An 11,621-nucleotide genomic window follows, 5' to 3' on the forward strand; every position below is an offset into this window, starting at 1 on the left:
GTGGTTTTATCAAGAAAAATTAGATCTATTTTTTATGAATAAAAGGAATAAGATTTTGTAAAAAGTATCAAATCTATTTTTGTATGAAGTTAAAAAAAAAAATGATTTTGTCAAGAAAAATCAAATCTGTTTTTATGAATAAAAAAAAATATATTTTTGAAAGAGGATCCACATTCATTTGATGAATTTATTACACATGCATCACATTTATAAAAAACAACTACCTAATTCTCAATGCTTTCATTGAATTTCAAAATCTACAGTTTTGTGTCAAAGAAATTTTTTTTCTAGAAAACTCAAATTTGTATTAATGAAAATATAGATCAATTTTGGATTTAGAAAATTCAGATATTTAAAATACAGATCAGTTTTTGGTTTAGAAAAATCAGATCTAAAAGATCATATCAGTTTTTGGTTTTGAAAAATCTGATTTGAAAGATTATATCAGTTTTTTATTTTATTTATTTATTAACGTTTGAAAAATCAGATCTGAAAGATCAGATCAACTTTTTAGTTTTGAAAAATCAGATAAGTTTTTTTTAGTTTTTTAAAGAAATCTTTGATAGACGTTAGCAGACTTTGAAATTTAAGAAAGAACACCACAACAAACCATCATCTATGAATAAAAAAAAAATTCAAATAGAACATGGAAATTATACATTGAGAGAAAAAAACAATAAAACATGTTAAACGTATTCATGCATCATCTACAAAACTAATGGAGAAGAAAAGAAAGAAAGAATATCTCTTGCATGAGCATGCTCTTCTAGTTGAAAAATATTTTATGATTCAAAGAAATTTATTCAACTTTTTGAAGCCTAAAATACTTTACTTACAAAAAAGAAAAAAATTCCTAAGTCAAGAGCCTCCAGAACGTCTTTAACATAAGGGGATTAAAAATCAGAAGAGAAGAGTCAGAGGGGGGGGGGGGGGTCAGAAAGTGTAAAAAAGTCTCCTAAGTATTTAACATAAGGGGATTAAAAATCAGAAGAGAAGAGTCAGAGGGGGGGGGGGGGGTCAGAAAGTGTAAAAAAGTCTCCTAAGTTTTGGGAGGCATCCTCTATTTATAAAGGTGTTAGTTGCTTAGAAAATAAGCTGAATGATCAAATACAAATTGGGACGCATCCTTATCTCTAAAAAATTGAAAAGGAAAAGGCTTATCTCAATCCAGGAGGTCCTCGGGCCGGGCCTCGAGTTTATGCCAATCGGCACATAAGAAGTGCTGATTGGCACTCCAAGAGTGCCAGATGGCCCTCTTGGGTGCCGGACCCGCATTTGAATGTTGGTCTACTTTGGACTCCTTTTTGAAGATTTTTGAGCCCAGAATTGCACATAGACGTATTTTTAATCTGTATTCTAAAAATTAATTCCCATTTTTGGATATATAGGCCTTAAAGTGGTAATTTTCTTGTAGATAAATACTCCAAGAAAAACCTTGATTATCCACAATTTCTTTGTTATCTGATTATCCACTTTATTCCCATGCAAGCAAGTCTATTTTTGACACTAACCAACAACCAATCATAAAATTATTTAATTTATTTTAATTGTTCAACCAATTAAAAAAAAAATTTAATTAATCATGCGTGGTTGGTTCCACCCAAACAAGATGCATGCAGACCATGCAAACTTGATCATGCAATATCTTTCAATCCGACGGTCTAATTTGAAAATCGAGCATACGGTCACGACCGTTAGAATGTCAAGATCATTTTTATGATATGCAATAAATGAATTAATGCATGTAATGCAACTATGATTTTTTCGGGTATATGTATGGTAACTCTAGCTATCTTCCTTGATTAAATCATGGGTGCAAAATTGAGTGTCTACATAATGCTTTAGAAAAATTATTTTTCCTTCATATCATTGGTTACACATAACACATTCCATCATGGGCTATTTAATGGTGATGACTTCACACAATACTCAGCTACAATTAAATCTACTATCCACAACCAATCTAATCTATGTTATCTTGATAGTAGATCTATAAATTATATTCTCATATCCTCCATCCTTTAGAAGGTAACTGAAGTAATAATTGTATGTATTGTATAAATTTTATTCTTTTACAATATAAAATAATTAAATAATTAAATAAAATCTAATGTTCTGGAAATTTTTTGAAATAGACTTTTAAATTTCTTAAAACTTAGTTAATAGAGTTTCTATTTTACCTAAAAGTGAACTATCACAATTAATGATAATTTAATTATTTTTTGCAAAGTGAAGATAACCATAGGCCCAATATTTATTTTATAGTATAGGATGTTACAGTTAGATTCGTACCATGTGTAATATGTTAGTCCATTATGATAGTTTCAAATAATATCCTAAAACTTATCTATAGGAGTTTTCTTTTTAATGATGCCATAAAGAATGGAGTTTAATAGAAGTTATTTAAGATCCAATGTATAATTTCTTTATATATGTAATTTCAAAAGTCTTTTAATTTTGTATTTTTTTAATCATAAAATATACTCTGAATGACCACATCATTAATACCATATCATGATGGTTGCAAATAGCAATGTCATTATTCATGATTAATAGATGAACAATGAAACTATGAAACAATTTAACAATTCAAATACCAAGTTTAAACTACAACACATATACAGAAGACTCCAAATATTGGAACATACTTCTTCTGCCATTTTCATTATTCAAACAAAACCAAAGTTTCGAAGATAATTCCAATTCAATTAAATCCAATACATACATACACATAAACATAAATAATTCCAAAAATAAAAACAACAATCTCCAAAAGTCTCTGCCTAATATAGTAACTATTTTTTTTTCTAGGTTGTGCGTTCTTTTAGTTCATTTTCATTTATGTTTCATCAAACTTTTTCTAATTGACCAAAATATTTCTCATATATGTTAACGTGAAACCTTATAAGAAAACTTTACATACCTCCAAGAATCAAAATCAATGCAAGAGACTATACAACATAATGGTGTTAGAAGAATAATCCAAAAAAGAAAAAAGAAAAACTATTTAAAATATAATATAGGAATGAAAAGCAAAGTTGAAATTGTAACAAATAATCCCTAAAAAAACCTATTTACATTATAATATAGGGTTATGGATTCCTAATCAAATTGGTTATTTAATTTCATTTTTTTTAAATGATGAATATGCTGGTAGAATCCATTTGATATAAAATTTAAATCCTATTGAAATTAAAAATGATATATATTTGTTAAGTCTCATTTGATATAATTATAGAGTTTAAATTCTATTGAAATTATAATTTCTAATCAACATTAATATAAAAAAATGAAAAAAAAAAGAAAAGAATAGAAAGAAAACGTGATTGACAGATATAAGGAAATATGATAAAATTTGTTTTTAAATGTCATCAAAGAAGAAATTATCAAATTAATGGAGATATATTCCATTTTTTGGGATAGATTTATATTAATGGAGTTATTATACAGTTTGTTAAGATTATCAAAAAATTCCCTGATTAGGTGAGAATTTAGGTCTCCTTAAAGTATAGTAGTTGTATGGCACCAAACAACTAAATTTAATTTTTTTTTTTAAATTAATAAATATTTTTGCAATTTGGCACTATAAAATCTAAATAATTAAATTGAATTAAATCAAATAAATAAATAAAAAATGCTGATGTGGAAAATTATGAAGAGGTCAACCAAAAGTTGAAAGCTTTGGTTTTATGTATATGTATATAGATTAGTTTGGTATGTATACTATAGTTGTTTGCCATATATTTTTTTGGGTAAATAGTTTAACAATGCCAAAATAATAAGGGTTGTAAGATAGAAAGGATGATACATTATGAAGTAACAACAATTTTTCTATTAGTAGTGTCATTCCCTAGAGTTAAAAACAGTTTCATGGGATAGCAAGAATGAACAAGACAAATCTATATTGTTTGGGTTTGAAAGCAAGTCCACTTATCTAAAGTTTTATCTTTTAAATAATTGGCTTAGTTTCATTAACTATCCCTAAGGTTTGGACAAATACCAAGCAAGTCTAAAACTTTTTCAAAAGCAATAAACTTAGTCCCTATGCACAATTTGGTCCCTAGGTGTCGTCAAGAACATTAACCATTCTTGACTCTCTCTCTTTTGTCACTTCTCTTGCTCCTCTCTCATTTTATCTCAGACATAAAAACAAAACCTACCACAGCCCACAGATCTACTAGTTGAGACCACAACCACCACCTCACCACCATCGCTACAAAGCCCAACACTACAAACCAAAACCATAAATCAGAACTCAAACCACCGCGAACTTACTAGGCCTTACTAGCATGACCTTATGATAGCTTCGAGTCCACAGAATACTTCTTTCCTAGGCCTTTGCAACACAATCAGCCAGACTTGTGATAAAAAACACAAACTCTCCTATTTTTAACTCCAAGACCACCCTTAATCATCAGCACCTATGATGACTAGAGAAGACAGCAACTTCTACGGCACTGAATTTTGAGATTCTTCAAAGAATAACAGGGTAGAAGATATGAGAGAGCTTTTTCGGTACAAAACCTTAGACACAAAAGAGGCACACCATTTTCTCTCTGAAAAGCCTTAGAAAAACATGATTAGGGTTTCCTTTATATACTAGAAGAAGTAGATCTGAAACCCTAATCAATTTTGGGCTTAAACTGTTGTTGGGTCGAACTTAAAATTCTGCAAACCCATATTTCGATCGATCGAGCCTGTCTCTCGATCCGTCGAACCAAGCAAATTTTGAAATCTCCTTTCTACAGTTTGCTTGTTCTTGAATCTTGACTTAAATCACCTTGAACATTGTCTAATAATATTGAATGCTCGAAAATGTGTTAAAAAACAGAAGAGCTGTTTAGACCCCCAAATTAAATTACGGCTAGATTGCGTTTACTTTAACTTATCTAAGTGCGGAAACAATAATAAATGAAGTGCAATCAACCGATACTACTCTAGTGCATAAACATGAACAACAAACAATAAAAGTAAAGCACAAGAGTAAGGGAAGAGAGATGCAAACACAAGATAACACGCCGATGTGTTATCGAGGAGGAAACTGAATAACTCAGCGAAAAACCTCTCCGCCGCCCTTCAAGCAGTAATCGATTCACTAGACAATTAGTTGGGATACATAAGTTAGCAGGAGATCTTCCAAGCCTAATCTACCCGATGTACCTAAGCCCTCCAAGCTCTTACTCCAACAAAGCTTCTCAAAATCGTGTCTTGTCTAGCTCTCCGGATCCTGCAATACGCCCGATTGCATCCACCAAGCCTCACTAACTTCTTTTGACAAATCTCCAAAGCTTCCCAAGCTCCAAAACACTTTCTACACTCTGAATAGGTGTGGATTGTGTTTGGGTACAAATCTCCTCTCAAGGTATGACAATGGGAGAGGGAAGGAGAAAAGGCTACAATGATTTCTCACTAAGGATGAGTAGCTCTCTCTCTAAAAGATGGGTGTGTGTGTTGTAGAAAACCTATCTAGGGTTTTTCTCTCTAAATTGCCTGTTTTACATTTATGGGTAATGATGGTATATATAGTATGGGTGAAGGATAAGAAATTCACTCTTAAAAATCGTCTAGGCAGAATGTTTCGCGACTACCTCGCGGGAAAGCCTTATCAGCGAGACACTCACGAAAATGATAGCCTGGCATGACTCTTAAGCTTTTAGTCACATGCTCCTCACGTGGCTCTTTCGCGGGTTAGCTTCTCGCAAAAGTCTCGAGAAATCCGCTGATTCCTCATTTAAGCTTAAGTCTTCACCAACTTAATACTAAACCCAATACAATAAAATCCCACAAAATACAAGGAACAAAATTAAAGCAATTACAACAATTTTCGTCATGGAATAAAGCCAACATAAACATAGTTATAAATCACAATTTTACAAATACCTATAGACTCTAAGATCTATATCTAGACAAGTTTGTGCTCACAGTTTGCCAAGTGTTCTGAATTTTTAGAACCTAATAGGTTTGTTAAAAAAAAAAAATTGGACTTGCTTGGCATTTGCCCAAACCTCAAGGGTAGTTAATGAAATTTACCCTAAATAATTCTGTAAAGTTGTGATTTGCAACTATATTTTATGTTGGCTTTATTCCATGACAAAATGTTTTCTAATTACTTCAATTTATTTCCTTGTATTTTGTCAGATTTTATTGTATTGAATTTAGTATCAAGTTGGTGAAGACTCAAGCTTAAATGAAGAATCAGTGGATTTTGCGAAAAGCTAAACCGTGAAAGAGCCATATGAGGAGCACATGACTAGAAGCTGAAGAGTTGTGCCAGGCTGTTGATTTTACGAGTGTCTCGTAGGTAAGGCCCTCTCGCGAGGTAGTCGCGAAACATTCTGCCTGGAGGATTTTTAAGTGTGACTTTCTTAATCTTCACCCATACTATATATACCCTCATTACCGACAAATGTAAATGACGCCATTTAGGGAAAAAAACCCTAGATAGGTTTTCCACAACACACACACACACTTCTTTTAGAGAAAGAGCTACTCATCCTTAGTGAGAAATCATTGTAGCCTCTTCTCCATCCTTCTCCCATTGTCATACCTTGAGACAAGATTTGTACCCAAACACAACCCACACCTATTTAGAGTGTAAAGAGAGTTTTGGAGCTTGGGAAGCTTTGGGGATTTGCCAAAAGAAGCTGGTGAGGCTTGGCGGATGCAATTGGGCGTATTGCGGGATCTGGAAAGCTAGACAAGACATAGTTCCAAGAAGTCTTGTTGGAGTAGGAGCTTGGAGGGCTTAGGTATATTGGGTAGATTAGGCTTGGAGGGTCTCTTGCTAACCCATGTATCCCAAGTGATTGTCTAGTGGATTGATTACCGCTTGAAGGGCAGCAGAGAGGTTTTTCACCGAGTTCTTCAGTTTCCTCTTCGATAACACATCGGCGTGTTATCTTGTGTTTGCATCTCGCTTCCCTGCTTTTTTACATTCCATTTTATTGCTGTATTGTTATGATTATGGATTAGAGTAGTTTATTTGTTTATCCGCTCGCATTTATACTATTCTGCACTTAGTATTAAGTTAGTGTGAAATCAATCGAGCCGTAACTTTAATTTGGGGTCCTAAACAGCTCTTGTGTTTTTAACACATTTTCAAGCTTCCAAATTATATTTAGGCACTATTAATTGAAGTGATATATTTATTTACAATTATATTTGTGCATTTTGCAATCTTTAACTATTTCCCTTGTCATTCAACGGTATTAGTTCTTTTTTTAGTCTAACATATGTTCATTGAGTAGATGTCATTAAGATCCTTTCGGGGCATTTTGAATGAAAAATAATGATATATTTTTTTTATTAAGATCCTTCTTGAGGCACAAGTAAATTTAATTCAATTTTAAGTCCTTGGTGTGCCAACAAATATGGTTGGACTTCACTCTTATATTGAAATTCTGATGACTTTTGTTTTTTTAAATTTGATAGCTATAATGGAGGAGTGAGATTTAAATCTTCGATGTTTTGAAAAAAATCAAGATATGCTAATTAATTGTGTTACAAGGCTTTTGACATCTAATGAGCTTCTTAGATGTTATTATATCCAAAGAAATTCAAATTTTGGGATTACATTTGATATGAATGGGATTGGTAAGTCCACCGTACAAAAGCTCTTTACATTCACTGTAGTTTTTATATTTATATTTGAAAATTGACCTTATATATACATATAACACATATAAAAACTCATAAATTAATACCATTTATATACTATTAACTTATTAATTTTTACTATTATCTTTTATTAATACCTTTTTAATACACGGTCTTTTTTGTTATTATCAACTTCAATATTTAGAAATTATGGTGAAATTGTTTTACTTAAGAGCATATTTGGTAGATTGTAATATACACTGCAATGTAATAGTTATTGTGGCGATAAAAGTCCAAGGCCCTATTTGAAGACTGAAAGTGTGTCCGAAGAGGAGTAGATGATTGGGAAGGATTCCAGACAGGAGAAATATGCTTGGAAATGATCTAAGAATATAGTCCGAAGAATATGTCAATTGTCCGAATGGTATGTCCAAATCGATCAAGCAAATACCTAGAGGGCTTGAGTGACCTTCCTAGCAATTCCAATGATAAAGATAAACTTCAGGCGCATATGAAGATGATAAGAACAGAGAAATATCTAAAGAGAAAAGCTGCTACCACCGCATTAAATGCATTGCAGCAACTTTTTCTGGCCACATTAATGTGGAGAAGAACCTTGAACAGTGCAGTCTCAACTACTGCCACTCAGGGAGTACCGAAGAAGATACCTGATGGGACGTATATTCAAGTGAACGTTTAGATGAAGAACAAGTGTACAACTAGGATAGTCTAAGCGAGAACTATATAAGCACAAGAGACCTCTTACAAAGGGGGGGATCGAAAGAAGAAAAAAGAAAGGAAACAAGAGTGACTATAGTTCTGATAATTGTATTAGCCTTTCAAACACTAATTTATCTCTTCGGACATCAATCTATTTGAATTTCACCTGTGTTTTTATACTTGTTAATCCTTTGTAATCTGCACGAGACATTGCTTAGATCACTCAGTCTAGCTCTTTCACCAACTCTCTACAAATTTATTGTGTTAGGCTTGTTGGGCTCATATCCCATATCTTTTGGGCTTGGGCTACAAACTAAGACCCTACAGTTATTCATATGATTTAGTTATTCTTTAGTTTGGTAATATTTTTATTGCAATAAATTATCATTCCTTATGAATAGATATTCTTCAAAATGTGTAATAATTATTCCTTTATAAAAGGTTTGTAATAGCTATTTCGCAGTCGGTGCAATAGCTTTTGAAATTAATATATTTTCAAATAAACAAACTTTTCATATATATATATATATATGTAACAATTATAAAAATAAAAAATAATAATAATAATTAACTCATCTTTCTTTCAAATTTTAAAAATATTATTTTTAAGGTAATATAATTGTATGAATAAGATATTTCCAAAAATAAATGTTAAGTTTTATTCTAATGTTATAACTCACAACCAAACCTACGAATAGGTTTAGTTATTCCATCACAACATATTTTATTCCCAGTAATAAAAATTAAAATTCCAATTTTAATCCTCATCCAATGTACCAAATTTGCCCTAAGTTTTGTCCAACAATTAACATGGAGAATAACGAAGCCATGAAAAAAGTTGTGAATCAATTCCCAAGAGAGGGAGGGGGGTTTAGGAATTTTATTTTATTGTTATGTATTTATTATTTAGGTTAAAGGAATAGTTATTATAGCCATTTTTAAGTAAGAAAATATTTATTTCTAAGGAAAAATATTACTTGTAATAAAAACACAATCAAATAATTGAATAATTATTCCTAAGAAATAGGTATTACATTATATAGCCTATTATAGCGTACTAAATGAATGCACTTTAAATAGGTATTACATTATATAGCCTTTTATACCCCATGATGTCTGCTGGTTCATATTGGTGGGAATGGATGCCTTAATTAATTTTTTGAAATTAATATATTTTCAAATAAATAAACTTTTCATATATATATATATATATATGTATATGTAACAATTATAAAAATAAAAAATAATAATAAAAATAAAGTCGTTATTCACAGTTCTTGCTATTAGTTGAAATACTTTTTGAACTATGACAACCACATCAGCAATTATTAAGCGCAGTAATATTGGAAGACTAGGAAAGAAACAACCGCAAGAATCGCTAGTCATTGGCATTAGCCTGTATATAGTCTGAAAGAGAGAACTTACATGGATTGAAAGGAATACCACATGCAAGGGGGAGTATCCCTTCGTATACTACACGAAGAACAATAGCTAGCAACATCCTACAGCCAACGGTATAGAAACTCTCTAGTTTGACATGTTGGCTGGGTTCCCATGTTACTTAAATTTGATCATTCAAAGCCTTTGTAAGCAATCAGCATCCCTCAAGAAAGAATTCTGATTTAAGTGTCAACTTTAACTTGCCCAGCACGATGGGAAGAAAGGGGTCCCATTCCACCCAAGATGCACTTCACGATAGCAACTCCCAATTCTCTGGAAAATACAGCCCTTTTGATCATTTCTTCGCACGTACCTGCAGTAGCATTCAAGTAATGACCTTTGATTTCACCTGTTTCAGCCTACGCTTTATAAATTGCTTTGGCACAAAATAGGAAATGGTCTCTCCACCGCATAAATAGTTGGGAATTAACATTCTCATCATCTTTGGTAAAATCAAGCCCACCACGAAGAAATTCATAGACTGCTCTATCGTAATTCTTAGCGGATAATCACAATTTAGGTTTAGTAGTACATCCTAATAGGGGGCGGCCATACTTGTTTAATTTATTCCTCTCAACTTGGATGCCATGAGGCGGACTTTGGAAAGTTTTAGAATAAGAAGGAGGGATTTGCAAATCCTCTAGACATAGAGCGCGTAGGGCCTTGAATCCAAATACATTACCCACAATGGCAGTAAACATGTTAGTTACAAAACCTTCTTCAAAGAGGTCTAAGAGGTAAGCTACATAAGCAATAAATTGATTTTCTACTCTAGTATCTGGCTCAATGTGGTAGCATCATCCTTTGTAACGATCATGACTGGTAAGCCCTTCAGTCCATATAGTTGTCCATGCCCTAGTGGAAGATTTAGCAACTACCGCAGCCCCTACTTCCTCGGGTAGAACTCCAGGTTGAGGAGTTACTCAAAAGGCTACCAAGATATCAGTATCTCTGGTTTGATAGTCAGGAGTATAATAAGTCAATTTATAATCTTTAACACTAGCTTTGAATCCAACACTCACTTTAGTCTCTATTTGTGGTCACATAAGTCCCTCCCTACAACTCACGAATTAAGAATTATTGCTACAACTCGAGAATTAAGAATTTTTATGACAACAAGGTCTACTCGACATGAATTAGGAGTTAATGAAACCTTTCAAGAAATCCTTTCAAAAAATTATCAACTAATTAGAATGGTTCGTTATTAGACCATGATATTTGATTTGCCAAATACACCATTATTGTATACTCTTTCATACGTATAGCGCAACCCAATCCTTGTTTTCTCAAGTTTCTAATCTCTTACCCCCGCCCCTTATGGGAATATATAAATAATAAGAAATTAACTCTTGACAGTGATATATGTTGAATACGTAAATCCTAGATGTCAAAATATGAGGAGTTCGTCCATGAAAAGCATCTCACGAAGTGAAGCATGTGCCCCGCACATGACTAGAATGCGAAGAATCAGGACAGGATGGAGACAGCTGGTTTTCGTAAGTATCTCGCGGGTAAGACCTTCTCGCGAGACACCCGCAAAACATTCTATTTTGGTAGATTGTCCTATCTGATACACACTTTCTATACTCATACTATATATACCCACGTTACCCACATATGTTGAGGAGTGTTTTTGAGAGAAAACCCTATCCATAAACCTTGAGAGTTAGAGATTTTTATACTTAAATTTCTCTACACAATTGCATGTGGATTTTCTCAACTCCTACCTGTCCATTTCCATACCTGAAAGCTCAAAAATGTGTTGAAAACACAAGAGCTATTTAGACCCCCAACTTAAAGTTACGGCTCGATAGATTTTACACTAACTTAATACTAAATGCAGAATAGTGTAATAGAATGTAAAG

The 11,621-nt window shown here is 32.6% G+C and overlaps 1 protein-coding gene across 1 annotated transcript; it reads right to left on the reverse strand.

Moving 5' to 3' along the window:
* Positions 1 to 686: 686 nt before the first annotated feature.
* On the reverse strand, positions 687 to 10,802 carry LOC136067964 (ribulose bisphosphate carboxylase large chain). Its single transcript, XM_065774483.1, is given in 2 exon segments — positions 687 to 707; positions 10,011 to 10,802. Coding segments are annotated over 2 exon segments (813 nt in total).
* Between the last annotated feature and the right edge of the window lie 819 nt (positions 10,803 to 11,621).

This window comes from Quercus suber, unplaced genomic scaffold (genome assembly GCF_002906115.3).
Source record: "Quercus suber isolate HL8 unplaced genomic scaffold, Cork oak 2.0 scaffold_1, whole genome shotgun sequence".
Classification (NCBI taxonomy): domain Eukaryota; kingdom Viridiplantae; phylum Streptophyta; class Magnoliopsida; order Fagales; family Fagaceae; genus Quercus; species Quercus suber.